The following is a 22,437-nucleotide window of genomic DNA, read 5'->3' as shown; positions in this document are numbered from 1 at the left end:
CAACTGTAAATTAGGAACATGTCTGACTCAGAGTGGTCCAAGAGGAGAAAAAGGTAACTTATTATTTAATCTGTGTTCATTTATTGTTCGTTAATTGTTGTTAATTGTTCGTTAATCGTTAATTGTTCGCTAATTGTTCGCTAATTGTTAATTGTTCGCTAATTGTTCGTTAATTGCTCGCATGCTTATTTCGTGATTCTTCATCACTATTGATTTATCATCAGATTATTACTGGTATTTAACCTGATGACCTGATTTATTTTCATGGACAAAATTTGGATAAAATGATATTTTTAACTTACATACAAATATCATAAGTTTAATTCAAAACTTGAAACAAGAGTTAATTCTCTGAAGACGGACATCTGAACCAATTCAACATCTATAAGAATCATCTATATCTCCAATAATCGACTAATTAATTATTATTAATAACCATTTAATTAATTATAATTAATAACCATTTACATCAACAAACCGTCACAGGAAGAAATCTAGCAAGGAGAGCGCTCCAGTTGAAATGGTTGTAGTCACTCCCGAGCTGAAACACAAGATGATGGACCTTATTCAAGCAATTATGAGGTTAGAAATCTTAGTAAAGTTTATGATTTATCCTCGAAACATTGTGTTGTGACATTTCGTGTGGCCAGCGTCCCTTAGTTTTGTGGCAATGGTGAGTATTAATTAGTATGATATTTGGGCTCAATTGGCTCAGTGGCTCAGTCGGTTAATCCGCCTGTCTACTGGCCTGGAGGTTGCGAGTTCAAATCCCAGTTGGGCCAAAATATCAAAAACTGAAGGGCAGCCGTCACTCACCAAACCATGGTGTAAATGGTAGGTAGTGGCTTTCATTAGAGCTGCGAAAATAACACGAGTGTATATGCCTGGGGTTGCGCCCGAAAGGACCGTGGCCGCACCGCAAAAGAAAAGGAGATCGGCCCCTCTTTCCTAGCTTGCTAGGTTCGCCATTGTTGTTGTAATTGTTGTTGTTGTTGTTGGGCTCAATCTCTATTTCTCCCCCAGGAAAGATATTCACATGATATTCGCGGAGCCGGTGAGCGACATGATTGCACCTGGTTACAGTACCATCATTCCTAACCCAATGGACCTGAGCACTATGCAGGTATCTTTTTTCTTTTTTCTTTTTTTTCTTCTTTTTTTATTGTTGATATAGATTATAGAGTTACTTGCCACTTAGGTCCAGGATCATTATATAATACATCACGCCGGACTTCTAGGCAATGTGCTTGGTTGTCTTGGTTAGGGGTCGTTCACATATTACGTAATCAGCTGAGGGGGGGGGGGGGGGGTTTCCGAATGATTACGCTAGTGTAATTTTGACACAATAGCTATGTGTAAAACTGATTACGGAGGGGGTAAAAATGTTCCAAAACATGGTTACGTAATATGTGAACGACCCCTTATCTTGGTTATCTTGGTAATCTTCATTTACTCCACCAATAGTATTATTGAAGCACAGAAATAATCTACCAGTATAATTTGTAACTCCATATTCAAGTCTGTAAGTTCTGAAGCTCACAAAATAAGATTTCACGATTAACAGGATGCAGGTCACAACCGTCGTGTACGTTTCTGATTGAGCAGTGGTTCTGATTGGTTTCAAATCTTCGTCTTCCATAGTAGCTTGATATAGATTAGAAAGGGTGCAACCGTCTGGCAGACAAACTGTTGAACACGTGATTGTCAGACAGTTTCTTGGGGCGTATTTCACCAATTTTGCTAATGAAATGAAATGAAAACGCATTTATAGTTAGTTTATTACTATTAGTTTGCCCCAAAGTTTGCCAAACTGTTGAACACGTGATTGTCAGACAGTTTCTTGGGGCGTATTTCACCAATTTTGCTAATGAAATGAAATGAAAACGCATTTATAGTTAGTTTATTACTATTAGTTTGCCCCAAAGTTTGCCAAACTGTTGAACACGTGATTGTCAGACAGTTTCTTGGGGCGTATTTCACCAATTTTGCTAATGAAATGAAATGAAAACGCATTTATAGTTAGTTTATTACTATTAGTTTGCCCCAAAGTTTGCCAAACTGTTCATGTTGAACACGTGATTGTCAGACAGTTTCTTGGGGCGTATTTCACCAATTTTGCTAATGAAATGAAATTAAAACGCATTTATAGTTAGTTTATTACTATTAGTTTGCCCCAAAGTTTGCCAAACTGTTGAACACGTGATTGTCAGACAGTTTCTTGGGGTGTATTTCACCACTTTTGCTAATGAAATGAAATGGTCGCATCTTAAAACGATCGCATCTTAAAACGATGCGACCTTGATCAAATTGTCTTAGACTTCTGTAACAATGCTCTATTGAAAGGTGAGAAACCAGACCAATGGTCAACTGCCAACATTATACCAATTCTAAAGAAGGGCGACCTTAGCGAACCAATGAACTATCGGAGAATAAGCGTGTCATCCCTAGTTGCCAAGGCTCTAAACAAGATGGTCCTAAACCGGTTGAAGCCAGAAATCAAGACAATTCTGCGCAGAAACCAGAATAGATTCAGACCAGGAAGGTCAACAACTCAACAGATATTGGTACTGAGGCGTCTTATAGAGGGTGTCAAGAGTCGGAAACTGCCAGCTGTTCTGACATTTATAGACTTTAAGAAGGCTTTCGACACTGTTCGACAGTCGACAGTGTACATCGTGGGAAAATGTTTAAGATTCTAGAAGCTTACGGCATTCCAGTCAAAATCGTACAGCTTATACGGCTCAATGCTCATGTACGAGAAGACAATGGCCAAAGTCCTAACTCCAGACGGAGAAACGGAATTGTTCGAGATATTCGCAGGTGTGTTACAGGGTGATACCTTAGCACCTTACCTCTTTACAATAGTTATCGACTACTGTATGAGGCAAGCCATAGGCGATGATGCGGAGCGACTTGGACTCACTCTCGAATGTAGAAAAAGCAGAAGAGTGGGGCCCAAGATCATCACCGATGTGGACTTTGCAGATGATATAGCACTTATATCTGAGGACATGGACAAGGCTAACGAGTTCCTGCTCAGAGTAGAATCGGTGGCAGCAAGCGTGGGGCTACACATAAACGAAGGCAAGACCAAGGTCATGACGCTGAATATGGAGGATCGATCTAGCGACCTACTAAGTCGATCCGGGGAAGCCATAGAAAATGTGGATGATTTCATCTACTTGGGCTCTTGGATTGAGAGCACAGATATAATAGGGAGATAAGGGTTAGAAAGGGAAAAGCGTGGGGTGCCCTATAGGAACCGACCGGAAATCCGGCTGAATCCGGTTCCGGCCGGATATCCGGCTTCAAAATCCGGTTTCGGTTCCGGCTCCGGCTGGAAAAAATTTGCCGGATTTTTGCCGGATTTGAGTTTTTTTTACCGAAAAAAAATCAAAAAAATATTTTCGGCTAATAATGAACAGGGTAGCCTGAATTGTGGAAAAAAAGTGGTTTTCAGAAAAACTTTAAAAAAATTTTGACTTAGAAGTTTTTCGGTCCGAGTCGTTCTCGAGACGTACCTCCTGTATCGAGAGCTCCCGCTTCCGAGCTCGTGTTGCAAAGGGGAGGCCTGCCTTCCAAGATCACATTACCGGGGAAACCTCGAGTCCAGAATTGTGTATCGATGGGTAGGTGCGGACTTCGAAAAACCGAAAAAATATTTTCGGCTAATAATGAACAGGGTAGCCTGAATCGTGGAAAAAATTGGTTTTCAGAAAAACTTTGAAAAATTTTGACTTAGAAGTTTTTCGGTCCGAGTCGTTCTCGAGACGTACCTCCTGTATCGAGAGCTCCCGCTTCCGAGCTCGTATTGCAAAGGGGAGGCCTGCCTTTCGAGATCACATTACCGGGGAAACCTCGAGTCCAGAATTGTGTATCGATGGGTAGGTGCGGACTTCGAAAAACCGAAAAAATATTTTCGGCTAATAATGAACAGGGTAGCCTGAATCGTGGAAAAAAGTGGTTTTCAGAAAAACTTTGAAAAATTTTGACTTAGAAGTTTTTCGGTCCGAGTCGTTCTCGAGACGTACCTCCTGTATCGAGAGCTCCCGCTTCCGAGCTCGTATTGCAAAGGGGAGGCCTGCCTTTCGAGATCACATTACCAGGGGGATCCTCGAGTCCAGAATTGTGTATCGAGGGGTAGGTGGGGACTTCGAAAAACCGAAAAAATATTTTCGGCTAATAATGAACAGGGTAGCCTGAATCGTGGAAAAAAGTGGTTTTCAGAAAAACTTTGAAAAATTTTGACTTAGAAGTTTTTCGGTCCGAGTCGTTCTCGAGAAACCTTGAGTCCAAAATACAGAATAATGTATCGACTATCGAGGGGTAGGTGCGGACTTAGAAAAAACCGGAAAATATTTTGGGCCACCTCCCTGGGCTAGCCCCCGGCTATAATCGCAAAATTGGCAGTATTTAATCTTCTGATATGAAATACGAAATATGAAGGTCACGTGTTCAGGGTCTGGGTAGCTACTTAATTAGCTCATTACTGCAATCATGTGACTCAGCTCTAGACGCCAGACGGTGATTAGTACTGTACTAGACAGTGCCTGCTTACGAACAACCTTATTAAGCACCTCTGGTTGTAAGTCACGTGACCCAATGATACTCAGACTTGCATGAAAAAAAGGGAATTCGCACAAACGCGCTCAATCAGGGGTCTGGCAGCATATGCCAATTAGATATCATTTCTGATTATTACTCGTCTAGTGTCGTGACTCGTGTCTACTCGTGTTACATTGTGTCTGCTACGTACTGCTTGTTTAAGCAATGTCTAGTAGTAGATAGGAAGATTTGTAAAAAAACTATATCTGTTCGGACGTTGAAGCCGCCCTAAGTCGAGTCGAGTAGTAGTAAATCTAAAACATCGTCCGTCTGGTTGTTCTACTCAGAAGAAAATGGGATCCCTTATGCAAGCTGCAAGAAGTGCTCGATGAAGATTAGGCGTGGAAAGGAAGGAAATTTTCCGGCAACATCCGGCAAAAACCGGCAAAATCCGGCAAAATCCGGCTGCCTTTTATTTCACTCTGAAACCACCGGTTCCGGTCCGGCAAAATCCGGCTTGCCGGATTTGAGATCCAAATCCGGCTGAATCCGGTCCGGCAGCCAAAACCCCAATCCGGTCGGTTCCTAGTGCCCTACATAGACTGAAGGATATCTGGAAATCCAAACTCGCAAAGAGCCTACAAATTACATTGTTTATAGCGGCTTGTGAATCAGTACTGCTCAACGGATCAGAAACCTGGAAACTGACAAAGGCTCAAGAGAAAAGTTTGGACGGGACATACACAAAGATGTTGCGTATGGTGCTGGGTATCTCATGGAAGGACAAGGTCAGCACTCAGCAATATAACTTTGTATTGTAGCCTAGTGCCTACCAATGCTGTCAAACAAGTTACGAAGCAGGAGATTAAAAATGGTGGGACACTGCATCCAACATCTTGACTCCTGAGCTACTTGCCAGTGATTTAGTCTTATGGAAACTTACGCACGGTACAGCACAACAAGGCCGACCAAGACAAAGCTACTTGTCTATGTTACTGAAGGAAGTTGGGACAAAATAGGAACTGCGAACCCTGATGCGAGACAGGGATATATGGAGGGGGTTTCTGGTGTAGATCGGACTTAGTTCCGACATAGTAATAGTAGTATGAAATGAAAACGCATTTATAGATAGTTAATTAGTTTGACCCATCCATCTTGACAATCTGCACCATTTCAAGATAACCAAAAAGTGCTGCTTTCAATGTCTCACCAATAAAATTACGTAATCTAAAGACAACTTCAACTTTGCTATTAAAAAAGGTAATTTTTATGTTATAATTTATAAATGATCAAAATGTTCAGAAGTGTCTATTGATAATTTCCTCCCACAACGGTTAAACTCTGAAAGGGATGATTTTATAAGCGACCTATTAATATAATTCATTACAAACCCTCACGTGCCACACTAACGTTAGGACGGAGCTCCATTTTAATGACATAGCCAACATAGGGTGATGGTGTTGATGTAATAGGAATTGACAGAAAGCTTCTGTCATGACTGTCTGGTACAAATTTAGGACCATATATAGTGTTAAAACAAGGAACTGAAACCGAGGAGTTCCGTTCAGGCCTTTCACACTTTGTTTCTGTCTAGTTCTAATGTACCGTAACAATAGTGACTTTAATATAGACCTTTTTTATCGGGTTCCTTTTGACGTAGAAATAGAAAAGGGCAAAGCATCTTGACACCCAATGAGGTAATGGGCTATATTGATTTCACCTATGTTGGTAAATCGATGGCTGGCTTTTAAATTGAAAGATTTTGACACATGTGCCATAGATTTCAGGGGGGTGAAAGTAATTTCAATTTTGCAGTCACGATAGTGATGTAATGCGTTAAACGTATTTAGGGTACTTTATTAAATTGCAATAAGAAACTATCGTCCAAGAAGTACCCGCATGGTGGACTGAAAGAAGTTCATAATCTGTACATGCCCATGCCCGTCGAAAGCGAACTTTCATCTGGAACAATCTCCAAATTGAAAGTGTTAGTATTCCATAAAGAGATTATACCCGATTTCCCATTTGAACATAAACAATAAATAATAATCAATTAGAACACCGTTGACCGTAAATATTTTACAATGATTACTTCTTAGAAGTCTCCCCCAGTTTGCTCCTGCACTTCGCCGTCACTCTTTAAAACAGTTCAAACGAAGGGTTGATTCACCGAAAATTTAAGGGTATTTTGAAACTACGGGTTTTTCCCCCAAAATATATAATAAAAACAATTGTTATTGATATGACATTACGAATTCAATCTGGAGTATCACAAAAATGATCAGTTTACTGACAAAACTTAATAGTAATCTTCAGTCTCCTGGTTTTAGAACTGGTAGTAGCACTACCTTAGCTTTGTTTAGGACAGCCTTTGTTTCGATGGCACATGGTAAAAGAGAAGAGAGAAGAATGGTTCACTCCCCGAGAGAAATATAAAGAGTATTTACAATCAAAGCTATGAAAATAAAGCGTCCAAGTCCTTAAGTCCTTCTTCACCGTTTCTGATATATTTCCCCCTCATTTTAAAAATAGATACACACCCCTAATATTTTAGCAGTGTTTAACTTTAAACCAGCAATCTTCCACAGCTGTATGTGCATCTCCTAAAAACCCAACCACCACAATTATAAACGCAAGAATACAAGACATTACAACAACCGCCATTCGAAAAGGCACGCAAAAGTGTAAAATCAGTGAAGTGTTGTGACATACTCCTAATAATAAAAAGATTTTACGATCTTAGGAACAGGCTACAAATTTCAAATTTCAATTGTGTTGCAATTAGATGTCTACACGTCTGCAATGAAAGTTGATAACTTGCTCATAGCAATTGTTCATCAATTAGGTTGACGTTTCTATGCGGATAAACGATACAAGCAAATGAATCCTGTAGACATTTGTGTGTCAATTTCCTGACACTGTACAATTAAAGTGATGATGTTGACCACCACTGTGTATAGAGATATTCGTTTGAATCAACATCCAAGGTAAGGGAGTGTTGTAAAACGGAATAATTTCAAATCAAGAGTTTTAAAACTTTTTTTCGAAAATATCGCGGCAAGTTGGTAATACCGTGATATATAAGCAATGGAGGTTTCAGTCAAATATATACAATTTTTTCCTTTTCACCCTTTTGAAAAAAGGCAATAGTGAAAGGTTACGAATGGAGGTTTTTGCAGAAAAACGTGGATTTTGGAGAACGAGATAGGTAAACAAATAGAATAATATATAACAATATAATTTACAACAATGTATATCGACCAGATTTGAATCATCAATTAATTGAGTCCATAGGACTCCTAATTAGCTAAGCTTTGATACAAAGCATGCGAACTCAAAGTCGCTTTCACAACTTTTTTCAACTGAATTGACAGAAGATCTGGTTCCTCTTATACACAGGAGAACCAGCTTCCTGATAATAAATGAAAGTTTACATCTTAAAAAATTTACAACATCTGAATAATTTTGTTGAGTTTTATATGCTATTTTCTCACACAATAATCTAAAAAATGTTCTCGCTTCTGGCCCGCTGCCACCCGTGACAGAGTACACCAGTGGACAGAAACTCCCATGTTCGACATTCAATATTCTCTCGTTGTATAACCTCCGCTTCTGAGTCTCAGCTCTCTCGTATATTTTTTCTGTTGATGATGAGAGATAAGACTCAGAATTGGGATTGAGAAACTTTATGTCGAAATAGGAGTTCTGTCCCGGACGATAGAATCCCCTTGCACGGACGTCAGGGTGGGCATTGTCTCCTGTTAGTGTGGTACTTATTGAGAAAGTCTCCCCGTCTAAAGTCTGTAGGTGGGGCTCACATTCTACGTCTTTGCAAACAGTTGATAGTTGTTTGGCTATGAAATCCCTAACTGAGTTGTGGCGGATGATGATGTAGCCTCCTCTTGGACAGTTTAGAGCATGGTTGATGTCCATTTTGGCCCCACAAACACAGGATTGAGGTAATCGTGGAAGGTCTTTGTTATATCGAAGAAGTAGACTATCCCTGAATTCCCCTTTGTTCAATGTGAACCCATAAGACTTAAGAGGTAGGACAGTCAACCAACTTGAGCTTCCTTTTTCTCTTGCCTGATTAATTGCACGTGTAGATCTATCACTGCTTTCATTGCAGATTAACGTGTATTCTAATTCATGCTTTTCTGCCCTCACTTTTAGAATTTCTTTCAGCGACTCGGAATCATGATCTATATCCGTTTCAATTCCGGCCATGGCCTTTACTAAGGACTTAGTCACTTCCATGGATGTTTTATACTCCTCTGATGCCAACTTTGATAAAACTGGTATGCCTAGTCCCCCACATCGTACGGGTAGCGCAACCGTTCTTCTCTCTAATGGTGTAATAGGGCATCCAAATAAAGCCGGTATGAATTTCTCAACGATAAGCATGTCAAGAGGTTGCAAGTATTGATCTAGTCCTTCGATTGTTCTCATGAAGTATGTCATTTTGTGCCTAACTCCATGAGTGAATGCTGCATATGCTGCTTGTGGCTGGGATTGACCAAAATCAGATAATTTGTTGATCATTTTGGTCCATTCTTCAACTAAATTATTGATGTAAAGTCGTTTATATTCCTGTGACCCAATAACCGCTCCAAGATGTCTCTGTCCAGTTATTTTTATCTCGATCCCGCTTTCTCCAAATATTTCCATAGCCCTCTCCATGCTCGATGGATGTTTTATTATCAAACATGATTTGCTGGGGTTGACATGATATCCATATTTAATTCCCTCTGCCACTATCATATCCCACCAGGTTTTGAGATGTATCAGTGTTCCAACAGATGACGCGTCGTCGGCCAGCCAGACTTGCATAACTTTCCTTAGCTCTTTAAGTTTCTGTAAAATTGGAAGTGTTGCGAGTGCAAATAGGGGCATTGCCAGATTGTCACCCTGGGTAGTGCCTTCTGCCGATGGTATTTCAGTCCCACAGACAAACAAGCGACTTGGAGCTCGGTACATATTGATGGCAATTGGTGCAAATTCAGGACATTGCCGCTGGATGTTATGCAGCATCACCATTCGATTAACAGCATTGAAAGCATTTGTCGCATCAACCAATATACACGCTTCAGCTGATTCCACTTGGAATTGCTGTCTAATGAAATGGACTGCTGCTTCAGTACCAGATTTTAGCCCTGTGCAGACTTGTGATGGTCCTGCTGTTTCCTGAATATCCATCTTAAGTGCCCAAGCGATAGCCTTTCCCACTATTCTTCTTACAGTTTCGCCAATACCAATTGGTCTAACACCCGGGCATTTGTTAAGCGGTATTAAACGGCAGTTGACATATGAATCAATGATTGATGGATCGATGTATTCAGATGCCAACGAACGTGCAAATTTGGCTAGCTCATCACGTAAATCTTGCCCCTCTCCTTTGAATCTCTTGTGCAGCAGAAGATACTTAAAGAAATCTGCATCAGTGGTGGACGGACCTGCTGCACCGTTGGTCATCTTTGCCGCTCGGCCAATCATATTTCCATCTATTAAGTCGAAATATGAGGAGTCTAGCTTCATTATTGGGCCGTATAGAAGTGTTTCATCTCTGATTCCAGTCGGTATTGGGTGTTTCTTTTTTAACTGCGTCATTGTTTCTTCCGATAAGGGTAGCACACCGTTATTGTTGTCATCACACAAAATTCTGACAGCTGCCGTAACTTTACCCTCAAACATTTTGTTAGCGAAAGAGCGAGCTAAATCTTGTGTTTTCTTCCTTGAACTATTTTGCAGCCTTTTTTGGACGTTCTTTCCCATTCTTAGTAGTTCTAAAATATCCCCATTTTCCCATAACCCCAATCTTTTCGACAATAATTGTTTGTGATCAGCTCTTTTACCCTTTGCCGACGGTTTCTGGAGCAATAATGCTGGGAGAATATTAAACGTTTTCAATGCGATGCATCTATACTTTGTTTTGGCATTGAAATGCTGGAGCCAACTGGATAAAAACTTCACAAATTTTTTTCCCCCTGCACATGTGGGAACCTCAAATAAATTCTTTCTCCAGTGTACGATTTCTTCGTAGACTGTGTTTATGTGTTCACAAAAGCTGATTAGTTCAGGATCACACGGCTCCTCGTGAGCAGGTTTCGGCAAATCTGCTTCTATTTGTTTAATGACGATGGACGTGGCGGTTGTAGCGTATGAAAAAGTAAACTCACTAGACTGATCAGCACATTGCTCTTCATTTTTCATTGACTCTCAAATATCTTTAAACAAATTCAAAACGAACGAGAAATTTGTATATTCTCCACAAATAGGTATTATTTAGACGGCAGCACCTGACAGGAACTCGTTAAGTTTAACGAGATAGGTGGGTTTAAATATGTCGTGTGTCCTTCCTTCCTTCCTTCCGTTCGTTACCATGCAACGAAAAAGTTGGGCGCGCGCGAGGATTGCTTGCGGAGATGTGATGTATAGATAGCCTGTGATCTATGAATGCGCGGCGCGACTGTGTTTTAATGTATATGATGCATGTAATGTATAATATTACTATTAGGTAATACGCCCAATTTGTACGTGGCACGCGTAGTGTATTGATGTGTACACGAGTATAGTTTACCTTTGCTGATAATTTCTTGAATTACAGATACAAGTTAAGTTCTACGGCAATTGAACTGAATTTCAAGTGTTTCCCGTATTTGATGCATAATTTATCAATATTATTATGATGAAGATTGAAGTGAGCTGATTGGAGCTTATACTTAAATTTATAGTAAATGTGAAATGGAAATCTAGCGTCCGCCAAAACGAAACAACGGGCGCAATTCTTGTTTCACAATGTTTTTCTTTCTTTTCCATTATAAGGTTCAGGGCCAAAAATGATATAAAGTTATTTTAGGTGGAACCTCTAATCTCTATTAATATGGAATCCCACGTTACCCAAGTGTCAGTTTAAATGATGTTCAAAAAGGACTTTCTTCGTAATTTCGACATAATTGGAAATTTAATTTTAATCATTTTGTTAAACCTCACTCTTTAGCAGATCTGGTTTGTGTTTTTCACTTGAAAAAGCAGAAATACAGTTTTGAAGCAGAAAATCTGTGGATAAATTGTAAGGACGAATCACACTACAAATGATTTTAAAATTTAACCCAAGTAGAGCAGCGCTGAATTCTAAAAAAAGAGCTCAAGTTTTCGAGAAAAATGTTTAATATAACCCAAAAATCGTGAAATAAAATCAGATGGCAAATAACAATATCCCACACCGATCACATCATAAGTTCAAAAACAGTAAAAATGTCCTGATATCACAAAAATGTATCACAAAAATGATCAGTTTACTGACAAAACTCAATAGCAATCTTCAGTCTCCTAGTTTTTAGTACTGGTAGTAGAGAAGGAAGGAGAGTACAGGGAAGATGGTCGAGACGAGGGATTGACTCAGTCCAGAAGCTCCACTCCATGCGGTAGGGTACTCATCAGTGTAGTAACCGTCTCGGCAGAGTGCCATAACGAGCAGAGCAGCGAAGATAAGGATTGTCTTCAGGTCCATAGTTGGAGATTTATAGTGTAGATGAGTTCTTCAGGAAAATAACGAGTGAAAGTAGAGATTGGGTTAAGAGCGGAGAGGGCCCCCTTTTAATACCAGGTTTAGCACTGCACCTGGTTTGAAGTTTTCTTTTAAGGCGGTCTTTGTTTTCATGGCACATGATGCATGAGATGAATGGAGCACTCCCCCGCAGAAAGATGATAGGAGACTTATAAGGGATTTATTACAACAGAAACATACCTAAGTCCTGAGAGGACCTGATCATTATCATTTCTTTCTTTACATGGTTAGGTGTTTTACGGAGCTTGATTGAGGAGCACTACCTTAGCTTTGTTTAGGACAGCCTTTGTTTTGATGGCACATGGTAAACGAGAAGAGTAGAATGGTTCACTCACTCCCCGAGAGAAATATAGAGAGCATTTACAATCAAAGCTATGAAAATAAAGCGTCCAAGTCCATTACTCCTTCTTCACCGTTTCTGATATATTTCCCCCTCATTTTCTTTTAATGTGGTCTTTGTTTTCATGGCACATGATGCATGAGATGAATGGTGCACTCTCCGGCAGAAAGGTGATATGAGGATTATAGTAGAAATTGATTTTAAGAGTTTTAAACTAATTACAACACTACAAATCTATTACATTTATTGAGAATTATGTAATGTAACGCGATGGAAGTATTTTAAGCGGGCATATCCTGTCCAAACCCAGGATGCACGACATAGATAATTTGCTTTAACTTTTTTGTATGAAAAGCATCAATACCCAGGTCTAAGAGAGCATTCTAAGGATTATCTACGTCATGGCAGATGGTTTATAGCTTTATTTAGGGCAAGCTTTGTTTTAAAAGAGCGTGACGAAAGAGATGAATAACAGGCTCCCCGAGAGAAAATATTGTATGATATTTACAGATCAGGACACGCGCTGTGAAAACGTGTCCCATTCAGAAATTTATTAAGAAAATTAAATTAATTAAAGAAAACATCGGTTCAAGTTCCTTTTAGCTAATTCCGATAAAATTTGGGAATTCTTAAAATGTCCGTTTCAGAAAAGTCTTACGGCACTCACTAGGCTTACAATGACTATTTTGATCCTAGCTACGCAGGTAATACTTCAACAAGACCAATTATGGTAAAAAATGTGTTATTAAAAACCGAAATGTCTTGATGTTCTTAGAAATAAAAAGGTGATAGGTCTTTGCAACATCCATTCATCAAATACAATTTTCAGTCTGTGTTTACTGTTTCTGTCACCTACGTTAGATTTCACATTAAATTGCAATAATTTCTGCTCCCTGATTCTACTACTTCTTCTTATTGGTCGGCATGGACCGTAAGACTGCCTTCCACAACTCTTTGACTCAAAGGGGTTCCAGGATCCTAAATCGTTAGACATTTTATTTATTCATCTTTATGCACTACCGTAAAAAAGTCGCCGGAGTTAACGAACAATTTACTTTTAAAATGATCCTGACAAAAATCCATAACGGCATAACTAGTTAGTATCCATGCATGACAGGTTCTGACAGCAAATACAGAGGTGTTCTGTGTGCTATAAATCATGTCTAATTGGAATACCTTGTACATCAAAGGCATTTGTTGAGGCTGGGTGAGATTGTTAATAACTTCTGACAGCTCTTCCAGGGTTATTGAACCTTTTAACACGTGACATAATATCATGATACTTCCACCACTTTCAAATCTCATTACATCAATGATTACATTTTGCTATTCTTCGTTGATTAGCATTCCTCCATAATGAGAACAGGTACAACTACAAGCTTACTATTAAATTTAAAAGCAAACAAACTCCTTTTTAATATTCTCTTAATTTTTTTCATAGTTAGAAAAGAAATGTTAAGATAAGATATTTATGGTATTATAGGGAGCGTTTAAATCGGGAAAATTGTAATCAAAAATTAGATTTCTATTTAAAGGTAAACTGAAGGCGCTGATACCTGAAAATAGAGATGTCCAGTTCTATATTGTGGAGGGAACGTGTTCTTGTGTAAAATTGGATCATTTCAACAGAATTGTGAAATTAATTCTGTCATATAACTGGTTAGATATAGACACTGTTTCTAGGGTGTTCAGTTCCTCGCTCTTAATCTGCACTGCTGGCTAAAAACAAGAAATGCGGCCGCTTTTCTTTTGTGGCTTATTTTATTATGTTCCATACAACCTGGGTCCCCAGTCTTTACTGCTTATAAGCATGCAGATATGGCGGAGTGACAGGCCGAGCGCCACCCAGTGAATTCCATATTGAATTTGAAAATCGTGTATATTTATATGTAACCATAGGCATAAGTTTATTGTTGCTTTTGCAACCTGACACGGATCTGTGCATAATAGTAATAATAACTTGATTACAAGTAATTTATGAACAATCCCTTTATTAACACGACCACCTCTTCCAACCACTTAGTAAGTAATTACAGTAGTTAAAGTGAATAAATAATAATAAGGTTCTGAAAACACAGGCCTAACGTTCTCTATAATAAATGTACATTGTACAGTTAAACCCCGATTATAACGTGAACCCCAATTTGTCGCGGCGAGTTTCCTCAAACTTCGCGGGATATTGGCGTTCAAATGTCGTTCAAAATTACAGAAAATTCTAATTCCCTGAAATTGAGTGACCTATGATTTCATATGTAAAACTAAGATGAGAAGTACGTACGAGGTTATTTTTAGTACGTACCGTACAACCACTTTAAAGTACGAAATTTTTCTGAAAAAATTGTGTCCGTTTTTTACCTTATTTTTCTATTGTTGTAAAATTGGCAGGTATGTATGCAATTTTCAAACCACAATTTTGGTGCCAGTGAATGCTAAAGTCGAATTAAACAATTTCTAAGACAATAAATTGATTTGAATAACTGCAATTATACTGAATAAGAGTACGTACACTGTACAGTCATACTATTCTAATGATGGAAATAAGAATGCGGCGACATAAGTTTAGGTGCCCGTAGCGCCATTTCAAGTGTTCCTGTTATTATTTTGTCACGAAAGTCGGACTTCCATCGAAAATCCATTTATCGTACTTTATAACCAATTTTATTAGTACGTACGGTACAGCTTCTCATCATAGATGTAGACACCGATCGTTCTGGGTGTCGGCTGTCGCTCATGCACGGAAAATGTGTCTTTATTCAAAATTACTTGAATTGAATCTCGATCGTTCTTTGCATCGGTTGTCGCTCGAGCATAAAAATGCGTTTAGTCTCTATTCAAAATTCTTTCGATCATTCTTTACGTCGGCTTTCGCTCAACCTTCTAAATTCTTCCGCATTACGATGATGCACTCGGATATCTCCGTGCACAATAATACAAAGCTGGTCAACGTCATCGCCATTGAAATAGAATGTCAGAAAATAACGATGGCATGTCTGAAATCTACTCTTCCTTTGTCCTCACTAACTACATTCCAAATCACCCACGTCACAGTGACACAGTATTCTGTAGGCGTATCCACTTTTTAGTGTTGTAGTCGTATCCACTATCCAGTATCCACTCTCATTTCGTATATTTCCTTTGATCAATATGTGTCATATTTATTTATCAATCAATTAAAGATTCGGCATCATTCAAGGAATAAGTGAACATTTGTGACAATAGCAGTAATCTGTGGAGTCGATCGCTTTGAAACACTTAGGATTCTATTGTTATTTCCTTTGTCGCTACAATCAGGCGAATCACACCACTCAGTCTTATTAACCAGCCTGTCTATTTTCGTGCGGACATTTACTGTTGCTTCCACATAACAATCAGAGAGTAAAGCTATTGGTATTATAACTTCACTGATTTTACACTTTTTTTTTTTGCGTGCCTTTTCGAATGGCGGTTGTTGAAATGTCTTTTATTCTTGCGTTTATAATTGTGGTGGTTGGGTTTTTAGGAGATGCACATACAGCTGTGGAAGATTGCTGGTTTAACTTTAAACACTGCTAAAACATTTGGGATGTGTATCTATTTTTAAAATGAGGAGGAAATATATCAGAAACGGTGAAGAAGGACTTAAGGACTTGGACGCTTTATTTTCATAGCTTTGATTGTAAATACTCTTTATATTTCTCTCGGGGAGTGAGTGAACCATTCTTCTCTCTTCTCTTTCACCATGTGCCATCAAAACAAAGGCTGTCCTAAACAAAGCTAAGGTAGTGCTCCTCAATCAAGCTCTGTAAAACACCTAACCATGTAAAGAAAGAAATGATAATGATCAGGTCCTCTCAGGACTAAGGTACGTTTCTGCTGTAATCAATCCCTTTTAAGTCTCCTATCATCTTTCTGCGGGGGAGTGCTCCATTCATCTCATGCATCATGTGCCATGAAAACAAAGACCGCCTTAAAAGAAAACTTCAAACCAGGTGCAGTGCTAAACTTGGTATTAAAAGAGGGCCCTCTCCGCTCTTAACCCAATCTCTACTTTCACTCGTTATTTTCCTGAAGAACTCATCTACACTATAAATCTCCAACTATGGACCTGAAGACAATCCTTATCTTCGCTGTTCTGCTCGTTATGGCATTCTGCCGAGACGATAACTACACTGATGAGTACCCTACCGCATGGAGTGGAGCTTCTGGACTGAGTCAATCCCTCGTCTCGACCATCTTCCCTGTCCTCTCCTTCCTTCTCTACTACCAGTACTAAAAACTAGGAGACTGAAGATTGCTATTGAGTTTTGTCAGTAAACTGATCATTTTTGTGATACATTTTTGTGATATCAGGACATTTTTACTGTTTTTGAACTTATGATGTGATCGGTGTGGGATATTGTTATTTGCCATCTGATTTTATTTCACGATTTTTGGGTTAAATATTTGTCTCGAAAACTAGTGCTCTTTTTTAGAATTCAGCGCTGCTTGGGTTAAATTTTAAAATCTTTTGTAGTGTGATTCGTTCTTAAAATTTTTTCACAGATTTTCTGCTTCAAAACTGTATTTCTGCTTTTTCAAGTGAAAAACACAAACAAGAACTACTTACTTTAGGTACTATAGAGCGAGGATGAACAAAATGATTAAAATCAAATTTCCAATTATGTCGAAATTACGAAGAAAGTCCTTTTGAACATCATTTAAACAGACACTAGGATAAAAAGTGGGATTCCATATTAATAGAGGTTCCACCTAAAATAACTTTATATAATTTTTGGCCCTGAACCTTATAATGGACAAGAACGAAAAACATTGTAAAAACATTGTATATATTTGACTGAAACCTCCATTGCTTATACCTTACAAGACTTTTTCATAACGTACGAAATGCGACGGTTTTCCCGAAATTTCGCCATATTTTCGGACCGCCAAAATTTCGGTCGTCGTAATAGAATCCGTCTCATTATTTTTAGCTCATTCCAATAATTGTGGCTTCATCGATTCATTTTGTTCTTGAAAAGTTAGTGATATGATCAATGATGGTGGGACAAATAAACACAATATTCCATGATGAATTTAATTTCAAGTAATACGCTTATCCGAGAATCTTACTCCTGGGAGTACACTGGAGAACAGCGTGAAACTGAAAGAGTCGAGCCGGACCCCTTAAGTATAGAGGAAGATGAAGAAATCGATTTATAAGTTTCATTTTGTTTCAACATGATTTAACCGATTTTTAGAAAATTTTGAATTTCCTTTGTGTCAGAAAACAAAATGATGGAAAATATCCTTATTTTCTGTGACGTCCGAAATGTGACGGTTTTTGTTCAATTTCGCCATATTTTCGGACCGCCAAAATTTCGGTCGTCGCAAATTGGTCCGCCACAAAAATGTCTTGTAAGGTATATCACGGTATTACCAACTTGCCGCGACAAGTTGATTTGAAATTATTTTGTTTTACAACAGTCCCTAACCTTGGAGGTTGATTCAAACGAATATCTCTATTCACAGTGGTGGTCAACATCATCACTTTAATTGTACTGTGTCAGAAAATTGACTCAAAAATGTCTACAGGATTCATTTGCTTGCTGCAAGCAAATGATGAACAGTCTATTCGCATAGAAATGTCAACCTAATTGATGAAAAATTACTATGAGCAAGTTATTTGATTGATAGTAATTTCATTATCTTTGTCAACTCTTCATTGCAGAATTGTAGTTGCAGACATTTAATTGGAACACAATTGAAATTTGAAAGTGAGGGCGGCTGACCATCTGACGCCTATTCCTAAAATCCTAAAATCTTTTTATTATTAGGAGTAGGGTAAGGCACGTAATTTTGTCAGGGTACCTAATTTTGTCATTTTGCTCTGAAAAACTGCCTCGGCTCGGAATTTCAGCTTGAAAGAAAAGGTTTGTGTATAAAAAGAAAGCTTAGACTTTGCTGAAACTGCTCCTACAAAGTTTAAGTTTCTAGCTCTTTTGCATCTGTGTCAAAAATGAAGGCGAAACTGTTAACCCGAAAAATAAATAAGATCCTTAAAGTTTTCTTAAGGAATTTTCAAAATTTTGATTTATTGCTATTTCAAAAGTAATTGAGCTAGCTTCATGCCATTGCATATTTCAAATATCTTCTACAGCAGAAGTATACGTACAAATTTTCAAGTCTCTAGCGCAATTATTGTTCAAGTTACAGAGGGTGACAAAATTAGGTTCGATTTTGCCAAAAGTACCTAATTTTGTCAAAAAAATCGACCTTTCTCAAATTTCTTGTAAATCACAGATTGTGTTGAAAATGGCCTTATACAACTATTCTGAAGTTTTTTTGCCCATAGGATATGTATAAGGCACTTATAATAGCATTTAAACACTTATAATAGCATATTTTCGCCGAGAAATATACTGTAATTCTGGGTTTTAAAGAGCTATTGGTAAATATAGTTTCGTGAATCAGTAACCAATATTGATTCATGCTTCATAGAAAGTTTTCAAGATGCCAGTGGTTTCAGGGGCATTTGGGGGCTATTTTCTAAGATTAGATACCCAAAAAGTGTCATCGTTTCATCAAGCTACAAAACTATGAAAACATCATATCTTTGGGATTTTTGAGGTCAATGTTGGTAAAAAAGCGCTCGAATGATGCATCCAGGCAGTCTAAAATACCGAGAAACGGTTACTTTTTGCACAATCTTCAAGTGACAAAATTAGGTTCGGGGTGACAAAATTAAGTAAAGTCACCTAATTTTGTCATTTTTTCAAAACAATTTTTTTGAACATCTTCAACCCCAGCAATTTCGATCATTGTTGTGTTAGAACTTGCCTAGACTGTCTACTATAACATGGTGGAGGTTTCATCTAAATCGGAATTTCAGACGAGGTTAAAACCCATGGTTTATATCAGGCAGTCGGAAAATTGCCAAAAAATGACAAAATTATGTGCTTTACCCTATGTCACAACACTTCACTTTTTCCTGCTCTTCAGGCCCGACAATACGCTCAGCAACCCTGAATGGAAGTTACAATGGGTTAAGAAGGTTTTTTTTTATTTGACTCGTTTCTCGAATTATGAGGTTAACTAGCTAAACCAGCTAAATTTTCCGAATTTTTTACATGGTTAACCTCATAATTCGAGAACGGAGTCAAATAAAAAAAATCGCTGCATAATAAATGAGGATAATTGTCCAAGGAACCACTGTACCAAATCTCAAGATCAGGGAGTGGCCGGTTTTCTCAACTAAGGAAAAGGGTCAAAAAAGTTACAGCCGTTTAAAGATCCAGTTTAACATGTAAGGTAAACCTCAAAATTTAGCGCGCGATATCTCAGGAACGCAAGGTCAGATTTTGATCCGGTTTTTTTCTTCTTGTTCGTCTCCAGCAGCTATTATCAAATATGTAAAAACTAGAAAAGTGCCATTTACCCCCCCCCCCCCTCTGGCCTTAAGAGGTTAAGAGAATAAGAGGTTAAGAGGTTAAGAGGTTAAGAGGTCAAGAGATTAAGAGGTTAAGAGGTCAAGAGGTTAAGAGGTTAAGAGGTTAAGAGGTTAAGAGGTCAAGAGGTCAAGAGGTTAAGAGGTCAAGAGGTTAAGAGGTTAAGAGGTTAAGAGGTCAAGAGGTTAAGAGGTCAAGAGGTCAAGAGGAAAATAATGAGTTTATGTTATGGTTTTCAGGCTAAAGTACAACGAGGGGAGTACATCGTTCTGAAAGACCTAAAAGATGACGCGGACTTAATGTGTAAAAACTGCATGGTCTATAACTCTGATGACACAATATTCTACAAGGTTGGAAGTTTAAAATGATATTCAATTTATTCCATGATGCGATTATTCTGTCAAGACATCATAAAATTGATGGCGTGTTGGGGTCCGGACTCTACGGCGTAAGACTCTACGGCGGGTTAGGGTTAGGGTTAGGGTTAGGGTTAAGGTTAAGGCTAGGGTTAGGGTTAGGGTTAGGGTTAGGGTTAGGGTTAGGGTTAGGGTTAGGGTTAGGGTTAGGGTTAGGGTTAGGGTTAGAGTCTCACACCGTAAAATCTTACGCCGGACCCGGCGTGTTGTTTGTATGTTGACAAGTCAGTGTGATTATTGAATTTGTTTACAGGAAGCAGTGAAGTTACTGAACTACATCAACACTCTGTTCGGAGAGAAGAAGAATAAAGTAGCGCTCTCTAATGAGGTGATGGAAGGAATCAGGAAGAAGAATGAGATACAAGAAGAGTGGATGGCTGAAGAGATTAAGAAGTATGTTACTCCCTCCCTCCCTCCCTCCCTCCCTCCCTCCCTCCCTCCCTCCCTCCCTCCCTCCCTCCCTCCCTCCCTCCCTCCCTCCCTCCCTCCCTCCCTCCCTCCCTCCCTTATTGTCCTTTAGTCGAACTCTCAAACTCTGATTTAACTTTATATTCTTATATTAGGAGCACATAATAAACATAGAATTATTACTACTGCTAACCTTTTAATTTTTAAATTTCTTTCAGATCAGTAAAACGAGTTGCTGCTGAAGCCAAGGAAAATTTTGACAGGTAAGATTTTTGATACTCTTGCCATTTACATAAGTATTGTTTTGCTAATACTACGTTTTGTATCACAAGGGGTCCCACGATATATCATATAAATATTAGACAATCGCTGATTCGTCATAATGACAAAGAACTTACTCAAAATGCTTTTACAAATCTTAAATCTGCACTGCAAACAGGTTGGCGAGTGAAACTAGAATAGGATACCTGACTAAAGATGAAGACACCAACACAGTAGTCCTGAATATAATGAATGCTCAGCCCGGGGAACCGGCAGAGAAGCCTGTTGACCTCTCCTGCTTTGAACCCCACGAAAATACCACCACCTCTCTTCTCAACAACTTTAGAGAAAAAAAGAGACAACCCAACAAACCGCCCCAGTACCTCCACTACGGTCCATTTGGCAGCTTCATGCCCAGCTACGACTCAGTGTTCAGCAGTCTTGATGATGAGGATCAGCAGCTCCTCTACAGTTGCTATGGTGATGAGATAGGTCTGGCTTACTGTCGAAGTGTCCAAGAGTTTGCCAAGGGTTGTCATGACTCTCTCCGCCAGCCAGTAGATAACATTATCAACAGTCTGACGGCCGGTGGTCATGTAAAGGCTAACAAACTCCTCGCTCAAAAGTACGCTAAGATTATCCGAGAGAAACGTCTACTAAGAGCAAGGAGACTAGGAAATACCATGAAAATACCCTCTCAATCAGCAACTAGCGTTTCTGCTGGGTCATCCGCTACTGAAACAGAGGAACCAGGCACTGCTGCGGAGGATAAGCAGACTCAACTACCAAAACACCAACCAGAGGACATCATCAAAGAGGAGGAATCTTTGCTGAAGCTGCTAGAATCAGACGATATCCCCGACATAATAAACGACCCAGCTCTACAAAGCAAACTAGAGCAAGCCTGCGAGGACCCCGAACTGCAAGAAAAACTAGAAAAAACAAGCGGGTTGCTTGCGGAGTTACACCAGGAACAAGCGGCCCGGCTCAGTAAACCACCAGTCTCCTCTACTCCAGCCACGTGGGAGGTGGGAGCAGAGGAGAGTGCCCTGGCGGGGAGGGTCAGGGAGAATCTGACGGACATGATATCCGGACATGTTCCACCGAGAGATGTGGTGGGGGAGGCTGCTGTGAGAGGCGCTATGTCGTCTGATATTGTAGATCAAGTTATTAACCTTTGAGTGTGGTCGGGTAGTCTGTTGTTAGACTTTTTAGTGATGTTAATTTAATGCTTTCTATCATGACACGTGATAAGTAGCTCTGGTAAGAAATGCGAGTCATATTTGATAGACATTGTTTGTTGTTCAGTTGCACAGTTGCCTGTGGCAATGCATCGTAATCTTACACCAGCATGTGTTTACTGTTTATACGAAGTTGTTATTTCTCTTTCCAATTATTATAACGATTATAAATTAATAGAAAGCCATTGTTAAGAATTGATATTAATTTAATTTTGGCCCAAAAACCAAATTTATATATACAGTGTTTGATTTGTTT

The 22,437-nt window shown here is 39.0% G+C and overlaps 1 protein-coding gene across 1 annotated transcript; it reads left to right on the top strand.

Moving 5' to 3' along the window:
* Position 1: 1 nt before the first annotated feature.
* On the top strand, positions 2–22,416 carry LOC134820888 (bromodomain-containing protein 7-like). Its single transcript, XM_063831536.1, has 7 exons — positions 2–53; positions 487–582; positions 1,024–1,123; positions 20,095–20,205; positions 20,525–20,664; positions 20,898–20,942; positions 21,119–22,416. Exons 1-7 carry the CDS (start codon positions 19–21, stop codon positions 22,119–22,121), a joined length of 1,530 nt encoding a protein of 509 aa, XP_063687606.1. The 5' UTR covers positions 2–18; the 3' UTR covers positions 22,122–22,416.
* The last annotated feature ends 21 nt before the right edge of the window (positions 22,417–22,437 follow it).

This window comes from Bolinopsis microptera, chromosome 9, assembly GCF_026151205.1.
Source record: "Bolinopsis microptera isolate Bmic1 chromosome 9, MBARI_Bmic_1.0, whole genome shotgun sequence".
In the NCBI taxonomy this organism is placed as follows: Eukaryota; Metazoa; Ctenophora; class Tentaculata; order Lobata; family Bolinopsidae; genus Bolinopsis; species Bolinopsis microptera.
This window is presented reverse-complemented; position numbering and strand designations above follow the sequence as displayed.

Coding starts and splice junctions, on each gene's coding strand:
- LOC134820888 (XM_063831536.1), top strand. CDS start 19: ATGTCTGACTCAGAGTGGTCCAAGAGGAGAAAAAG. Junction 583..1,023: donor CTTATTCAAGCAATTATGAG/GTTAGAAATCTT, acceptor TTTCTCCCCCAG/GAAAGATATTCACATGATAT. Junction 20,206..20,524: donor ATGACACAATATTCTACAAG/GTTGGAAGTTTA, acceptor ATTTGTTTACAG/GAAGCAGTGAAGTTACTGAA.